At 33.8% G+C, this 19,365-nt stretch overlaps 1 protein-coding gene across 1 annotated transcript in view; it reads right to left on the bottom strand.

Annotated features, from left to right (window-relative positions):
• Positions 1-530: 530 nt before the first annotated feature.
• LOC127831732 (uncharacterized) overlaps positions 531-19,365 on the bottom strand; it is a 54,263-nt gene continuing 35,428 nt past the window's right edge. The window contains exons 4-10 of the mRNA XM_052356769.1: positions 4,465-4,585; positions 4,032-4,169; positions 3,484-3,687; positions 3,079-3,180; positions 2,744-2,770; positions 2,113-2,206; positions 531-1,755 (exon numbers count right to left, since the gene is read on the bottom strand). Coding sequence (XP_052212729.1) covers positions 1,164-1,755; positions 2,113-2,206; positions 2,744-2,770; positions 3,079-3,180; positions 3,484-3,687; positions 4,032-4,169; positions 4,465-4,585 — 1,278 coding nt within the window. The 3' untranslated portion in view covers positions 531-1,163. The remainder of the gene's footprint in view (positions 1,756-2,112; positions 2,207-2,743; positions 2,771-3,078; positions 3,181-3,483; positions 3,688-4,031; positions 4,170-4,464; positions 4,586-19,365) is intronic.

Genomic DNA, 19,365 nt, shown 5'->3' on the forward strand with positions numbered 1-19,365 from the left:
GGCTTTAAAGTATGTCCGCAATTTAGGAAACGCCACGAGAGTTGACGTACGTGTAGGAAAATCTTTGCGAGCAAAATAGTAATCCTATTTTTAGTGGTTTAGGTAATTTGAAAAGCAACTAGATCTAACTTCAAGTTATAGGTTGATATAGGCTTTAAATTGACCCAAAACACATTTTACAGAACATGCCATCTGGCATAACTTTTTGTTTCATTAACTTCACAGATGCTTAACAAATAAACAGACATATTACACGATGCAGATAAGAATTACGTGTTCAAGTATAATACGTAATTGAAACGGAATATAATCAGGCCCATAGGGCATATGTCAAGATCTGTATGCATTGATATTAAAGTGGTTTCAGTCCTAATATTACGAAAAATACTATTTCTAAATTTATATTGATTTGCGATGACTGCTGATACAGATTAAAACATGTATTGATAGTAATGTACGGCAGGTTATGTTTATACATAAACTTACAAACATTGATAATGCCTACGCGTAATGTATTATTGCATTGAGAAAGTGAATTATTATGTGCATGAGTAATGACTAGCCAAATCTCCTTTTCAATTGCAGCAAAAATATTACACCTCACATTTTATTGAGCATAATTTTAATTTATATTCCATTTAACATACAACACGGTTAATCTATTCCATTTACCGTGTAACCCCATACTGTTGGGAAATGTACAAAAAAATGTGTTTGCTTTAAATTGCGATTCAAAATAATATTATGTATGCAAACCTAGTTTAAAATTCGTCCAAAAGTATCAATATTAAACACATTAGAGAATAAGCTATTTGTCCATAGAAAGTATGTGTGCTGAGGTGCCTTAAAAATTATGTAAAATTCCTCTGTGTGTTTGCATGGTTTTACTTGCTGGTAACATAATGGACCCACATTTCAATCTTGCACTATTTACAAGCATGATACAAATAATGTCGATAGATACAAATCAAATTAATTGTTAGAGTACTTAGGTACTATCTTAAATCAACAATCCGTTTAAATATACATGCGAATAACTCCTGCAGTAACATCACGCGACCGTGCGGGTTGTTGTATTTGTTAGAGGCAAACCTAGATCTGTTGTCGTTGACTACTTAAACTTTGACGAACGAATTTTTTCCATGACTGTCATCAGGCTTGTCTTATTCAGCAGCAGAGCCTCTTGCATGCGCCGCGCTCTTCACTGCTGAGCTATAATCGTCATCGCTTGACGAGAGAGCAGGTGCTTGTCCCATGCCGCCCACATGGTCATAGTCGTCGTTTTCCCGTGGACTAATCGCCTTTAGAGTTGCAGTCGTATCGTAATCGTTGTTTGTCGTGATGTAATCAATCTGACACGATCCATTGACGTGTTCATAGTTACCCTGGCGGTAAAGCTTCAGTTTATGGTATACATTGTCATGGATTATACAACACGATGTTGCGGCTCCGTCAGTGGTGCAATCATAATCAGTACAGTCGCCTTTGACGTTTCCACACAGTTCCGCCGCCGAATCATCAATAGAATGGTAAATGTTCTCATCAATAATGTCATTCTCAAGATCCTCTGTTCTGTTGTAATGATCGATTTGTTCGATCACTGACTCGTTTTGTTTTTCAAGTACAAAGTAGTTAGGGTTAACCACAGTTTTATGGACCCTTGCTACATTTGACGCTGCATTTGGCAACATGTCGTCATGCTTCTCATCCGTCCTATCGGGGGCTCTATTCTTCAAACAAGCAGGAATAATTCCTCTGTAAATAGTTTATGATTAGATTAAGTGCACAAACAGCTGAACGTACGAGTAATCTGCAAACAAAAAGTTTACGTTGGAAATAATTATTATATTAGCTTCAAAGGAGTTGCTTTCATAAAGAAGTATTATGCATTCTGTAGACCTGTCATGTAATTAACAGTTAATACACTTATTTCAAAATGTCAATTGTGTTTTAATCTTATTTATCTCATAAACATCCTTTTCTTTCTTTAACATTATTAATAAATTATGTCAAACACTTAACAACTGCAATCATTCGTATTATTATCTTGCTAATTTGCAAAATAATTTCCTGTTTTATATGTGATTTTTGTTTAAACTAAACATTGTTTACCGTCTTCGAAGCATCAATACGGCAAAACCTATTCCTACTACAACCAGTACGACAACCAACACGCCGATGCCTGCCCTTAAAGCTGGTGACTCTTCTGAATATGAACAATTTAAAAAATATAATAATACGTGTACGATTTTCACTCAGCGTAAACGTTATATATCAACAAAAACGTATTTTGAAATGATTTGATCGTTTCAACATACCTTTCAAAATGTAAATTTAGCCTTCATTTAGATCATTTTGATTAAATGCTTGCAATGTACAGACATTGTTTTTAATAGGTTGTTTAGACACTTTATTCTGTGGATATTTAGAAAACAGTACCATGTATGGACATCCACTATACACACAATCTAGTGATGCACATTTAGCTAATATGTACTAGATCTAAAAAATGCGTTTACAAGTCATTATAAAGTTTCTGCTCAAAACGCTTTCAACCAAAACGGTGTCTGTCATATGTCCACGGCTTGTGCTTATGTGCGCTCCCTGTTTTCGGTTGCAATATGTAAATAACCTTTAATAGGTTACCCTATGATCGTATTCTAAATTAATTTAAAATAAATTTACCAACGGTCATAATAATCAAAAAGTAAGAGTACATGTATATAAACTAGGCATAGCAAACCTTTGGATTTGGTCGTAGTCGCTTCTCCTTCAGTAAAACGGATTTGATGTGGTATTTTGGTTGAAATAGACATGAACGATGCTCGGTTAAAAATATTAAACACATATGCATACTTTTTTTACAGTACCTGTTAACATTAAAAAATTAGCATTTAACACAACGAAGACAGGCGCTTATGGTTGAAAAGCTGCTATTTATACATATCATTGAAGGCTTCTACATGACCTATTCAACATTCTTGTGTAGCTCATATGTATCATCAGTTATTAAATACGTGGGTAAATTTGTCTTTGGACTTTTCAATCACTTAAATCATATTGAAAAAGTAATGTTACCTGCGAAACACAGGGCCTGCTTTTTTCCCGTTTTTACGAAATGGAGCTTCTTTCCACTTCCTTTTACGAACGCGTATTCAGCATCCGAATACTTCGTGTGTCCTGAAGTGTGATGACTTCGATGGTATCTCAATCGTACCGTTTAATTTAATTGGGAATATGAATAATTATAAGTTAATTTTGTTCTATGTTAAAATGCATGCACGTATATCTTTGAGATTATTAAAAGGTTTGCGTTTAGGTTTGATTGTATAGCTATAAAATTATTATACTGTGAAATCAATCATGGTGAAAATTTTATATAAAAAGTTGAATTAATTAACATGTTATCATGTGAAGTCTCTCATTTTATGTTACTTTGACTGATAAGACAGCAATTAGGTAATGGTATAGGTAACAACATACCCAACAAACGTATGCCTGCCTTATTAATCAAGGTGGCTTCTCTTATTATCCCTGTCCAGTGCTCTTGATGTTGACCTGCATTTAACACAGATACTATAATACTCGAGAGGGAAGCTGGATGCTTGTTTTCCTTTAAACAGATTATATTTCCTTGGATCCAAGTATTGCTTTGTTTCGTTGGTACATATGCTGTAGCTGACGGATCTGATAATTAAGAAATAACAAGTATATTTAAGTACGCATTATTGAAACAAGCCTTTGATTATTTCAAAGAATTAGCCCAGAAACTGTGTCTTCTTCGTCCAAGTGTATGATGCCTATCCGCAATTGACGTTTTTATTATTATAAGACTGTTTCCTGTAGTATTTTGAAAGTTTATTGTTGAATGTAATTATATATAATTCTGTAAAACAGTACTTCTTGTACATCGCTATAACATTACATGTGTTAATGTTATAGCGCGCATCAATCATAATTTGAAAACCAAAGACAACATAATTAGAAAATAATAGTATGTGATTATATGCAAACAAGTCACATATGAGTACCTGCTGTTGGCTTTTTGCTACATATTACTTTTAGATTGCTTTCGCTGGCACATGATTGCCATTGGAAGCCTTGGTTCTTATATCTAAGGCAATCGCCAGTATGTTCCGTACCACGATCGATGACCATTGAATCGTTTACTGTGTATATAAAGCAGATAAACATGCATATGGGAATTAGAGACCAATGGAGCGAAGTATAAGGTAGTCAATTAGTGTGGTGTTTATAATGTTTATTTTGTTTCGTATGTCACATGAAAGTATCCATAAATAAGTCATTTGCAGATTAACCCGTTTACAGATTTTTATCCAGAATACTTTAAAACCTGTTCATGTAATCAACCCGTGTCCGTAAATTTTACATCCAAATATACGACATATTCAACTCTTTACGTATTTCTCGATGTATTATTATGTGTAGTGTCGGTGTACTTACCACTGATTTGAGTGAAGATGGCATAACCGTCTTTTTCACAAAGATTCTTTTGGTCGTTGTCGAAATGCCCAAGTGGGATTTCATGTACCGATGTATTGAAACAGATACATTCCTTTAGCGACTGAAGATAAAAACATCTTAAGATATATACATTGCTTACAGAAAACAGCCAACGTGTACATGTAACATGTAAATGCATCTAGAAATCGTAACATGAAATACATTTTGATATGTATGGAATCGCGAAATATATTTTTTAATTTGACAGGTATATTTATACTAAAATCAATATTTAAAACAAAGAACAGAATTAAAGCTTTACATGATTTAAAAAAAAGATGATTACATTATTACCAAATTCAAAATTTTGCTAAATAAATCATGAAAATAACATCCACAGGAAAACCAAGAAGATATAAGTAGATATGAAAGTGTTACATATTTCAGATATCTTCCCAGTGGGCACCCAAACGTTGCTGCAACGTTGTATTTAGGTTGCAGTCAAACGTTGCAGTTTGGTTGTACCAATGGTGTATATGAAAGTTTTCCCGACGTTTTTTCCAAACGTTGCTGCAACGTTTTTTCCAAACGTCGCTGCAACGTTGTATTTAGGTCGCATTAAAACGCGGTATTTTTAAATTCTATTTAAAATAAAATAAAAATATATAATAATATACTCTTTCGAGTTTTTACGACATTTTCGAGTCCTTTTCCTCGAAAGAACCAATACTGGATGTTTATAGAGAAGTTAATGAAACGTGCCCCGACTGGGAATCGAACCCACCAACTCCCGATCGCTAGGCGGACACCTCATCAACTACACCACGGCGACTGTTGAAAGTTTCAGACAAAAATGTTGACTATTTATTTTTGGCTGAAGCTTTGAAACTAGATTCTACCATTTTAATGCATAATACAACTTAAACAATATATTTTATCCGGCGATTTTGAGTTAAAGTTCATCTTTAGCATCTTTAAGTTTAAGCAACTGATTTGTATAATTTAAAACAATGAATTTCTAAAATTTACAAGAAATCAAATTTTCATTGATGCTATGCATGAACTGTATTATTATAAAGTACGATTCCTACTAGACTTGCGACACCTTAAGGGTTTCGCCGGATGGAATGAGTGGAGAGATGAAATCAAATTGAAAATCGATTATTTCTAAAAAAAAATGGTACGAAAAAATATGCGGGTAGGAAAAAAAAAACAAATTTGGGTACGAAAACAAATTTGAGTACGATAAAAAGGGTACAAACAAAATAAGGGAACGAAAAAACTATTTTGGTACGAAAAAAATGGGTACAAATAAAAAATAAGGTACGAAAAAATTTGTGTACGAAAAAAAAATGAGTACGAACAAATGGGTACGAAGAAATTTGGGTACGAACAAATTTGTGTACGAAAAAATTGGGTACAAAAAAATGTGGGTACGAAAAAAAATTGGTTATGAAAAAAAATTAGGGTACGAAAAACTATTTGGGTACGAAAAAAAGGTTCAAATAAAAATTTGGGTACAAAAAAAATTGGGAACAAAACGAATTTGGGTACGAAAAAAATTTGAGTACGAACAAATGGGTTCAAAGAAATTTGGGTTCGAACAAATTTGTGTAAAAAAAAATTGGGTACGAAAAAAAATTTGGTTATGAAAACCTATAGGGAACGAAAAAATTAGGGTACAAAAAACTATTTGGGTACGAAAAAAAAGGGTACATATATAAATTTGGGTACAAAAAAAATTGGGTACGAAACAAATTTGTGCACCGACGGACAGACGAAGCGGCGACTATATGCTCCCCCTAAAAAATTTGGGGGGGGAGCATAATAAACAAGTTATGGCAATTTAAAGGTGGTACGCAAACTTAATAATAGATTTATCAATTATATGCTTATTCTAAGTGAAAACAAGGGACAAAATTGTCACAAAACCAGGTTTTCATTGTGAAAAAAAAATCTGATAAAGGGAGAAAACTCAAACTGAACTTTTGAAATGACCAAAAAAAATTAACCCCCTTTGAAAGTTTTTTTTTTTTTAAATCTATTTTTAGTCGTGGCGGCCTTGACATTGGAGATATTGACGTGATTCTTTCGTGGGACACACCGTCCCATGATGGTGAACAAATGTGCCAAATGATTTTAAAATCTCACAATGAATGACATAGTTATGGCCAGGACAAGCTCATTTATGGCCATTTTTGACCTTTGAACTCAAAGTGTGACCTTGACCTTGGAGATATCGACGTAATTATTTCGCGCGACACACCCTCCAATGATGGTGAACAAATGTGCCAAATGATTTTAAAATCTGACGATGAACGACATAGTTATGGCTCGGACAAGCTCATTTATGGCCATTTTTGACCTTTGAACTCAAAGTGTGACCTTGACCTTGGAGATATCGACGTAATTATTTCGCGCGACACACCGTCCAATGATGGTGAACAAATGTGCCAAATGATTTTAAAATCTGACAATGAACGACATAGTTATGGCCCGGACAAGCTTATTCCGCCAGCCCGCCAGCCAGCCCGCCCGCATTCGCCAATCTAATAACCAGTTTTTTCCTTCCGAAAACCTGGTTAAAAAGGCCATAATTGTTACAAAATGCTTGATACAGTTATCTGCTCTTGTTTATACATTGGGGTCATGTTGGTTAATAAGCAAAATACATGGTGTATGAACGCAATATGTCAAGGGACATGCATATTATTCTAAGTGAAAAAGGGCCTAATTCTGTTAAAATGCTTGATACAGTAAATGAGTTGTCTGCTCTTGTTTATAGATTGGGTTTATGTCGGTAATGAAGTATGCAAAATATAAAAGCAATATGTCAATGGACATAGGAAATATATTTGAGGTGGTACGCAAACATTCCAATGCGCAAGCCGACGCCGGGTTGAGTAGGATAGCTCGACTATATATATTTCATATATAACAGTCAAGCTAAAATGTAAATATACCATAAACAACAGGCTAACCTCAATCACAACTTTAATGCAATGCTTATAACAATAGAGATACAATGATATGCCAGGGATTGAAACTAACTGTTTACTATTGTGGGCAACCATCTTTAGTATTTTGGTTGCCCAGATAAAGAATAACGAGCCCAGAAATATGAACATGTGAATATTATACATTCTTTTAATAAAATAATAGATAATTAAATACATTTGCTGACAACACATGTTCAATGCATGATGTTTTATTATGAGCCTGAATTGAATCATGTCCTATTCCTAAATAATGAATGTTATTTAACTAGTATTGATCCATGGTGATCAATTGTTTTTCAATTTTTATTGCAGTGAATTGTTTTAAGCTTTAAAAAAAAGAAGTTTACCAACTTTTGAAATTGAGTTGCCCAGGCCAAAATCTACTTGCCCCGGGTTCACGGTAAACCACTTATTTCCATCCCTGTATGCTCTTCATTTTCTGTTCTTCCATCGCATTCTCAAAATTAAATTTAAAGCCGATATTTTTTAATAACATTAGTATGAATTACTAACCATTATCACCCAAAAAACAATTTTACAAAGCTGTAATCCCGTCGTAGAGATTTAGTTTACTTTTATCAGTGTTCTCTTTAAATACCGGCTGCTAGCGATCTTGCCGGTTACATTAACTCTTGATGCCGGCTACTTTTCCCAAATATATCAAGTAAATGTCACAAATGCTTTGGTTTTACTGCATAGTTACCGGCCATATAACTGGCTACTCAAATTTTTCTGGAAAACACTGAACTATGCATGACAAACACACAAAAATTAAATACATCTTAGATTCATTGTAAAAAATAAATTGACACTTCCAGCTTGTCGTCACTAAAATCCAAAGATTCAAATAATTTTCCACGAGATACGTCAACAATTGCGTAATCAAATGAATGAAAAATAAAAGTAAAGAAAGCCGGATTTTACATAAATTTCGGGTTGAAACACAACAAGGTAAAGGTAGTCGGTGAGATATAATAATAATACAGTTAGTAAGGCTCGTACCCTGGGTACGGTAAATATACTAAAACATACCCGGGAATTTTAACACTAAATCGGTTGTTGTCGGCTATTTTGTAAAAATTAATTATGTTTACATTTATGTCAATTTTCTGTTAAATGGCATTTATACAATGTATTATCAAAACTCATTTTTACAATCATTAATGTGATTCAATTTAAAATCTTAAATTGTTTAAAGTCGCGTCATTGTATGACGTTGTCAAGTATATTTTCCGCGATGTCGCACGTTCACTTTTTACCATCATAGATTTTTTTAAAGAAACATTTTTTGGTTTGCGAGGTCCGTGAAATGGGGAACACCATATTTGGTATTTATATTATGTTTTAACAAATAATTCATGCTGTGTAATAAATATTGTATAAGATATTTCGATATTTATTGAAAATGTTTCAAATTGTTATTTATGAAACCTTTTATTCTAATGAGTGTATGCTATCATATTATACTTCGAATAGCAGATCTGTTGTACTATAATCGTATTATTCATTCTTTATTGTTAATTTCATTTATTGTAGAGAATCGTCAATGTTACATCTAGTCGCCAATCCTTGTCGTTAGTGTTAGTTTTCAATGCTTGTTAGCATTGCCGTCAATGTTAGTCGTCAATCCTTATCGTCATTATACATGAAGGAAATAAAAGCAGAAACAGAGACGTATTCTTGATTACTTGATTATTCCTATGGCGTCCTCTCAACACTCATACTAAAAAGCATGTTGATGCAGATTTTTTTTAAAGAGAAGTTTCTTTAAGGTAAACAATATTGTTTTACTTTAATCGCTAGCATGTTTAACGACATCGGATTTTTGGCAGATATACAACTCGGATACAATCTAATATTTGCGGGTATGTTTAAGTTTCTTTACCGTACCCGGGCTACATGTAAGTAAAGTTAAGAGTACCCGGGGTACATGTGCCGGTAAGTAGTACCGGAGCCGAGAATGTTAATTGAAGGTGTTAGAGATGCATTGAACCATAAGATTAAAAAGGGTAATTAACCACGGGCTTATTAAAATTAAAACGATGACATTACATTGTACCAGCTGTTTATTGTTGTATACTGTAAGCTTGAAATATTTTAAATAATGTAAACAACTTACCTTGTATAAAGTTGGCACATTGTTGTCAGGTGTAGAAACTATTATACTTATTTCTGTTAAGTTGCACTGGCTGAACCAAAAGAATTATGTAGTCGTTTCTAAATAATCACGAAACAATCTACTAATGCATATATGCTTGCCAGTTGCTGAGTTTGTGCATTTCCATTCATTATAATATCGGCCTTGGCAAACAGCGTAGACTCAGATTAGACGCCGCATGATGTCTGCTATTTGGTACGCAGAAGATTTGCATATCCACGGGTGTTTTATGTCAAATGTTATGGTTTTTCAATAGATCGTATACTTTTCTACAAAACAGCGAATTAGCGTTCACTTGACATCATTTTTAATTATGTTATTTTGTGAATACTTTCTCGCGATCTTTTCGCCTTTGGTCGACGCCGTCTGCTATTTCAAACGATGAAGATTTCCATATCCACTGGCGTTTTTTTATGTCAAATGTTAGTGTTTTCCAATGGATCGTATACTTATCTACAAAACAGATAAGTAGCGTTCACTTTACATCGTTTGAGATGATGTTTTTTTGTAAATACTTTCTAAGCGTTCATTCTGACGAAGTCGACCATTTTGACGGGTGTGAAGAAATACCGAATTTCCCGTCATTACCAAAATCCCCAGAAATCCACGAGATCCCACGAAATCCCCATTAATATTGATTGTGTATTGAAAAACTGCGTATTTTAATATAGATCGTTGCGAAATACACTGAAATCACTAATGAAACATTGTTTTATCAAAGTTTGATTTCGGGGATTTCGGTAGGACTTCGGTATATCCACATACCGCATTTTGTAATTCCGGTTATGTAAAACTTGCGAAACTTTTTCGTGATTTAATCAAAAACTATATTTTTCCCAGGTATAACGCCTACGCCAACAGGTAGATCGCATTCTTCTTCATGTACATGTCAAATTTCAGCAAAAGTTGCCGACCAGTTTTCAAGCGCCTCAAATCGCGGCTATATGCACCAACTTAATGAAACTTAGCCCCCTTTATCATTCGTTCGAATGAACGTCATCAATGATGACGTCCAATACATCACTCATTCCATACTCGGGGAGCGTTTTATTATCCCCTCTATAGACACCAAGTTCTTTCTAGGAAACGGACTCGACAGTGTGCATATCTGCCGATAATAGGCGAAAGGGCGGTTGGCAGTAAATATTTTTTATTTTAATATTATTTAAAAAAAAGAATTAAAAAATACTACGTTTGAATGCAACCTTAATACAACGTTGCAGCAACGTTGGAAAAAAAACGTCGGGAAAACTTTCATATACACCATTGTGACAACCAAACTGCAACGTTTGAATGCAACCTAAATACAACGTTGCAGCAACGTTGGAAAAAAAACGCCGGGACAACTTTCATATAAACCATTGTAACAACCAAACTGCAACGTTTGCATGCAACCTAAATACAACCTTGCAGCAACGTTGGAAAAAAACGTCGGGACAACTTTCATATACACCATTGTGACAACCAAACTGCAACGTTTGATGTAAAGTCCGGGTAATGTTTTGTATGCAACGTTGTGACAACGTTCGGTAATGGTTGAGCTAAATATTACGTTGCAGCAACGTTCGCAAAACGTCTGATGCCCACTGGGTCGGAGTAGAACATTGTTTATATCCTATATACGCATATGTTTATACACACAAAATGATTGTTGCATTATACTGAACTAAATATCTTATATGTATGCCACAATATTACATCAGATACATTAGTATTAAAAGATAATTTTGTGAAGACTCGAGACTATATATTAATGGTTCATATACGACAGGATCAATGTACCGTTCTTGAAAAAAACACGTCATACATGTACATTAGCAAGTACAGTGTGCATAAAAGAGTTTGCATGTATATAAGTATACGTCTATACACGTATGCGTATACACCGATGAGTATAAGCATACATAGATAAGTACACGAGTTTACTGATGCATTTACGTGTACGTATATGAGTTTATTTTAGTATAGATGCGTATGCGTTATAAATTAAGCAAAATAACAATCGAACGGATCGTTAAACACTATCACATATAAAATATCCTTTATTTTTGCTTTCTTCCGAAGATAAAATGGAATTTTGATGTGCTTATTGATTATATACCATTGATATACCGTATCATTATAGTTTTCGCGATTACGTGTAAAATTAATTATCCAAAATACATTAAACTTTGTAAAAAATAAATTATAATAACTATAATTGTCCGGTGTATTGTGCGCTTATGACCCTCGAGTTATATACTAATAGGTAACAATGTCTCAATTTAGCAGTGCTCGTTCATTAAGTATGATGCAAGTAAAGACTTACTGAATGGTTTAAGATATCTAAGCCATTTGGCGCCTTAATTCCAAAGGGACTGTAATGTCTACACAGAGTCTGGCAGTAGCCAATGCTTGTTACGCTGTTCGTTGTGTGCACCGTGTTTTGAACTTGTGCACAACCTGCGATGTATAATAACGTTGAACATGAAATACTTACATTAGCATATATCATATAATTTATATTGTTGTCGGAAACGTACATTTAACGTTATTTGAATAAGATATCTTAAATTAAATAACAGTATTCGATTCGACCCATAACTCACTAATTTAAAACCTGAAAACACAAACAATGCAACTATTCATATTATTCGAATTAAAGCATTTACCATGAAATACAAATGGAACTTTCACCGAGACGTATCCTAACCAAGCTTCGTAATTGTTTGATAAAACATCAATGTCTTCAGCAACCTCAAAATGTGCATTCTTGTACGCAAGCCTTGGTTCCGCAAGATCGCAAAATGATAAAAGCCATGGGGTTGAGTCACTGCTTAGAGCGAATTGTTCAGCTGAAATCCAAATGAAATCATTCTTTGTAAAAGGTAAAATTGAAAGTGTTTAAGACTTTTTATTTACAATGATAGAATTAAAAAACAGATTTTAAAAAGTTGTGCGTGAATATATATTTGTATCAATACGTCAAAAGACTACTTAAAATGTTTTTTTTCACTGGGGTTACATTTGGATGAGTTTCGATTATGGCATAAAAACGTGTTAATACACGTTTCATTGTGTTTCTTACACAACAGCCTAGCTATCATTGAAACGCTATTACATCTGTGTTCTGATATATACGGTTATTTTTGAATCCCTCATTTGAATATTGCATTTCATCGTAATTCTTACTCATAAAATAAAGTTACGATTAAATACATGCATACACTGACATAGTTTAACCAAATATTCATTACTTACCTTTGATCGACTGATTTAACAGCAGGAAAATTCCAAAAAGTCCTTGCCACTCCATGTTATATCTGCTCGGTTTGGTGCGAAACACTAACAGGTTCATTTTCATTTATGAAACAAGGAAAACATATGCAATATTTGACGTGAATTAAAATAGTGTACGCGTTTCCGCTTTTCTAAGTAGCATTTTCATCTCCTAAACTATTAACTATTCACTTACATTTTTGCTTTACGCATTTACTACCCAAAGTCCCAGAATAATTGATGATGTTAAATGCATGTGATCAATATCAAATCAAACTTGTAAATAAAAGATATCGCGGTCTTGTGTATAGCATACATATAGCAACAACTTAACTTAAAACTGAACTTAAAATTAAGGGCATGTGAACAACTGGACAAAAACATAAAACACTTGTCGTGTGATGTTTTATAACACTGGGTCTAGAAACCGCAGCAGATGTATGGCATTATTTTCATTATTTTTATGAAATGTTCATATTTTATTATTTCCGCACACTTCAGAAATACGGCGTGACCAGTAACCTTTAGAACACATTTCATTTTTTGGGGTACTTTCGGAATATAATTATACTTGAATTTGTTCTTGAAATATAATTCGACTACATTATACAGATAAATGCACTCGCACAATTGAAATCACAGATACATGTTAATGAACGATGATGATTACTCTTCGTGAATTTAACATGTTAAAATATCATGTTTCATTTATTATTTAAGAATGAATCAAAACTATTTAAATTAAGTATGTTTTTTTATGATGTGAATCATAGCTCTTACAGGATTTGAAGATATTGCACTTGGAAGAAAGATGTTCAAATGGTTTCGGATATAAAACAGGAAATATATTACTCAACATTAAAATATATCTGCTAATTGTAAAGATTTACATACTTTAACAGGCGTTTAACATATTCGCCAGTATTTAATACAATTCTGTACTTCCCACTTGCATTCCAAAATATTATCCCGTTATTTTTATATCCAAAACTAAAGCATTAAATTTAACGTGTACATAATACATATAGCTTATAGTTTCATTGTCACACTGATCACGAAACCTATATTTGTATAAACTATGATATGCATGCCTTATACACAAGGCTCTCAACACGAAATCAGCACGAATCCATTACAATCATTCAATAGATTTCATATATGGCTACACCAAGTACATATTTTGTTTAAACTTTACTATTTTAAACATGTACTTAACTGTTAGTCTGCATTATGGTGCAGTATAAAAGAGGGTGAAAGTATTGAATACAACTGTAATGATTTGATTCTGCTAATACACGGTTTTGTTCTGTGTATTGTTCGAGGTTTTCATACATGCTCAATCTTCCAAGGTACCCTGTTTCGTGTAAGCATATATCTCCCTATGTTACTCTCATTTTAAATAGTCATATACATCATCAATAGCAGCCGCAGCACAACCACCACCACCATCATCATCACGGTCATATCATCGTAACGTTTATATAATGAATGTCGGGGCCAAAGATCAGATCAAATGAAAAATCACTTTTTCAAAGCGGTTCGTCTTCAAATGTGCAAGTTATAGTAGGTTTCAAGTACATAACATACGTTCTGACTTTAATGCGTTAAGTATTTCTTTGTCCAGAAATGTCAGCAATAGAAAGGAAATAAGTCAAAGAAAGTTTTCAAAAGGAAGTGAATAAATGTGCTCTTCAAATGAAGACTGACGTTCAATTTCACATTAATGTCGGAATGAGACAATTGGGCATATGCTCCAATGCCGTTAAACAAATCCATAGGTCCAGATGAGAGGAGGATACTGGAAAAAATCACCCTTGCTCATGCATCAGTTTCATGCAGATCCATTAATAGTTTTAGCTTATTTTTAATCAGCACATGAACGATAATACCGCCCCATGGTTTATGAAATTAAATATAAACAACTGCAAATAGCATTAATTAAATGGACGTGTTCACATATGTTCGTATATTTGAAAAATGTCATATTATACTTTTACACACACATATAATATGTGTTTAATAGTCCTAAATAACTATAATAGCAAACCACAACATGAATAAAACTCCTAAACTGACGTGGAAACGTATTGAAAACAATGATTTCCGCAAACATGACATGGAGCAGTGGACAGTACGCGCCACAAGGGATCAAGAAATGATGCGATTAAATCTGTGACTAGATATAGACTTCCAACTCAAAACATGTAGTATTTTATGATGACAAATTTTAATCGGAATAAAATCACACGATAAGAAAGTATTGACAAATTGCAAGGAACACAAAAAGTCACGTGACCCCAAAAGTCAATGTCAGTAGGCGTTTTATGAAGGGCGACAGCCGCGTCAGGTAGGTTTTTTATCAATATCTCTGCTGATCGCATATTGGCTCGCATACGCTCTAGTGCAGGCAATAAGGCATGCATACAGCTTGCAATCGGTGTATCACGCGTTGTGTGTGCTGCTTTGGTTTTCGAGAACACTTCGACACATTGTAGAAGCAAACGTCATTAGTTAAATTACAAAGAGTCGGTGTTCATATAAATAAACGATCACACAACTGTGTGTTACCGGACAAACATGTATTACATATTTAACAAACAAAAATATGTACCGGATAATAAATATACGTTTAAAGAGTAAAAACAAATATGACAAACGTCAGTAGGACGAATACAAAAGGCAAAAGTCAGTAGCCAAAATATTGACGAATATATGAAGGCATTCCTTCTTCCTTTTAGGCACACCTATTTATATGTTTTCTTATATAATGAAATTCACTCTAACAAGTATTATATTTCTGTTAAAGAAAGAGAGTTAGAACCTTGATAGTATTTATTACCACGCACATATAAGGACTGAAACTGCGCTGTACAGATAAACCCATTAATGACCAGCGTCCTATATTTGGGACACCTAGGAAATCTGGTCAGCGTTAATTATTTCAGTGATACATATACAGTTATCTCTGTTGTGATGCTGTGCTATCAGTCCTTTGTAGCAGTTAACAACAATTAGAGATGAAACAGAAAAAGATTTCATGCATTCATAAGGCTGCATTTAACGACAAGGGGCAATTGTTTCTTGGACTGACAATGGCTTAAAAAAGGTATGTATTTATTTATGCTCAATTATAAAAAAAATTGTAATAAAGTCAAAATTATAGATTTGTAATATTGAACTATGTGATTTTTATAATGAACACTTATGAAAATATAAGTATTTACTTATTTTCCCTTTACTTTTTACTAATCAATATAATGTCCCAAATTTGGGACGCTAAGCACATATCGAGGGGTTAAAGCCAGAACGTGATAAGTGCACTTTTTATCAAAAATCACTTTTTTGCACTTTCATAGAGTTATTCCAACGCTCTACAATATGCACTATTCCCTGGAATCACATCTTGAATACAACATAGTTTATCCGAAAGAACCAAGGTGCACTAAGTGCTTATCGACAAATATGGTGTATGCCAGAATGCTTCAAGTGCATTTAAGTCATTTTGGCACAATAAGTTTTCATACATATTGAGAGGAAAAACATGTGCCAAAAGGATTTAAGTGCACTTAAATCATTTAAACATAAGCCATGTGTGCATATATTTTAAGGTAAAAACAAAATATGAAGCCCTTTCCTTGTTAAGGAATTATTGCATCTTGTTTATTTAAACAGGAATACACAAACTATTGTGCTTATTTGTAATTAGATAGGGAGAATATGCCTTCATTGGTGCTTATCTAAAAGTCATTATTCTCCCACTAAGATGGTAAAATAAGATTTGATCTAGAGGCTGTTTTACCGATTCCATGTTCTCGTGTGAGCCAAGTTTATTATAAAAGAAAAAGAAAAAGTTTCAATATTTTCTTTTACTGTTTACAAAACACAAGTTTGACATGTTTATTGTGGAACGAAACTGAAGGAAAATGCGGCTGTGAAGTGGGAACCTGTCTTTTGACTTACATGAAATCCCTTCCCATCACAGTAAAGAATGTCTGTTTTTATTCTGACTGTTGTAGTGGTCAAAATCGAAATTAGGTTATTACTGTTGCATTGAAAAATGTAAAAACATAGACACCATTGAACAAAAGTATTTAGAAAGTGGACATACCCAGATGGAGTGTGATAGTGTACCTGCTTCCATTGAATGAGCAAAGAAATTTACATTGGTATATTTACTAATGGGGAACCAATTGTGAGGGTTACACCAAAGAGAACTCCGTATGTTGTAGTGCCTATGAAAAACTATGACGCTTTTTATATCAAGCATGTAGTTTAAACTGTAATGCCGCCAAATGTTGTAAATGTAAGTGGACAAAAGGTTATATGGACAAAAATAAAATTGATAAAACTACAATTGTGATCCGGGTGTGTGTTTTTTAAGTGCAGTTTTGATGTCACCAGTTTTCAGTGTGGTAAACTCATATCCTCTATAAAACCAAATCAAATCCTCTATCAAAGGACCTTCTATAAAATGTGACATTCAACCCTTGTAGATTCCAAACTTCCAATTACAGCAACAAAGAAGAAAGACCTGCCATCACTTTGCTCTGAAGGGATAATTCCTTCAGAATATCACCAGTATTTCAAGAATATTCCAGACCCAGATACAATAGAAGATAGATAAGATGCAGATGTGGAATAGAATATCTGAATCTTAACTTTCTTCCATTGTTAAGGTTGGAGACACATTTGCATGTCCTGTTCAAATCTAGAATGCAAAAGAAAATAAGTATGTACTTCTACAAAAAGAATTACCATTATAATTATTAAAATAAACTTGTTTTAAGTGCACATGTTTCGTTTAGTCTCGTAAAATAGATGCATAGCACAAGGCTGTTATGCTTTAATGGCACTAAGTCCTGTATGGCATAAGAAAAGCAGGGTTCAATTCTTATGCAAAATAGCACCAAGTGCACTTAACACAGTTGTACTCTGAAAATATATATGTTTTACGTTTATGCCAGAATGAAGTAAGTGCTATTTTGAATACAAAAGCATTAAAATATTGTATGCAATCATATAATATGTTTACAATGTCATAACAATACTATTACCTATATTATAACCAAATATTACGCTGATATTCATATTCATTTAAAAGTTGTAGTCTGTCAAACCTTAATTTTGCGTTTTTCTCCACTATTTGAAAAATGGAGTTATCACGTTCTGGCTTTAACCCCTCGATATGTGTAAAAAAATGAGATTTAGTATGGTCTGTAAATAATAATATTTTACAACTAAATGTATATAAATTTATGTCAACAGGCTCACTCTAAATGATGTGTTGCATCTTCTTGAAGATGATACAGACTTTCAAGAAGCTGATGTGTTCAAGACTGGACCAGAAAATACTACAAAAATTGATGAAGATAGCGGGGATGAAGACCTCGGAGGCAAAATAAACAATTTGACAGGGAACCAACTTGCTGCTGATGTGACTGTTTCTGTGCGAAGTGCCACCAGATCAGTCTCAAACATCACAGACACTAACCATTCGGACACATCGCAGGATGAAGGTAGTGCTGTAGATTCTGTGTCCGATGCATCAGACACCACTATTAACTATGACGTTCAGATCCATGTGCAACAAAACCAGAATGAGCAATAGATGGCCAACATTCCTAGAAGGGGAAGAAGAACATGGTTGTGCAAATTGCATGGATCCTGTACAGGTTAACCGCCAAATTTCAGAACCAACCCATGGATTTTTTAGATTTCAGACTGGAAAAATGCAAAGTTTATTGTATGCGGTATTCCCAACGAGCTTTGCGTGGACGTCCGGTTGGGAGGGTCATGCACATTAATCGCAGTGTACCGGCTGCTGTTAGGTAAGACAGGCGCGACCACTACAATGCGCCAAATAACACACAGAGAATTTGTGCCTTTTGTGGCGGAAAGTCAACCCGGATCTGCTTGAAGTGTAATGTTGGACTCCCATGACAGATGTTTCATAGCATTTCATCGCCAGTGATAAGTGGAGATATATATTTCACAATTCATAGACAGGTGATTGAATTGTCATAAACATGAAGAAACACATACATTCGTGCATATTTGGAAGTAAATGTGTCATTACTGAAAGATGGAATATATACGAATATTGATATCTTATGTGTCTGGCGTCCCAAATTTGGGACATGACTAAAATTGCATAAAGCAATGATATTCCAATAGTAAATATCATTATAAAGTTGTTTAGTAGCATTATTATATAGTTCCTTACAGTTTTCAATAAAATTGCAAAAAAATAATTTGGTCATTAATGGGTTAATCAGTACGAAATATGAATAAGTTCCTTTGAAATAGGACGTTTATGGACGAAAATGGTAAATGAGCTCGACGCGCGTGTGTGTGGTGTACATGTAATTTTCTCTAGAATGGTCGGCAACTGTTATAAATAATATGATATTTATTATAAATCATAAATATATGACATTAAATGACTACATTACATTATACTTAATCTTAAATATGTTTAATCTTATT

Source organism: Dreissena polymorpha, chromosome 5 (genome assembly GCF_020536995.1).
Source record: "Dreissena polymorpha isolate Duluth1 chromosome 5, UMN_Dpol_1.0, whole genome shotgun sequence".
NCBI lineage: Eukaryota > Metazoa > Mollusca > Bivalvia > Myida > Dreissenidae > Dreissena > Dreissena polymorpha.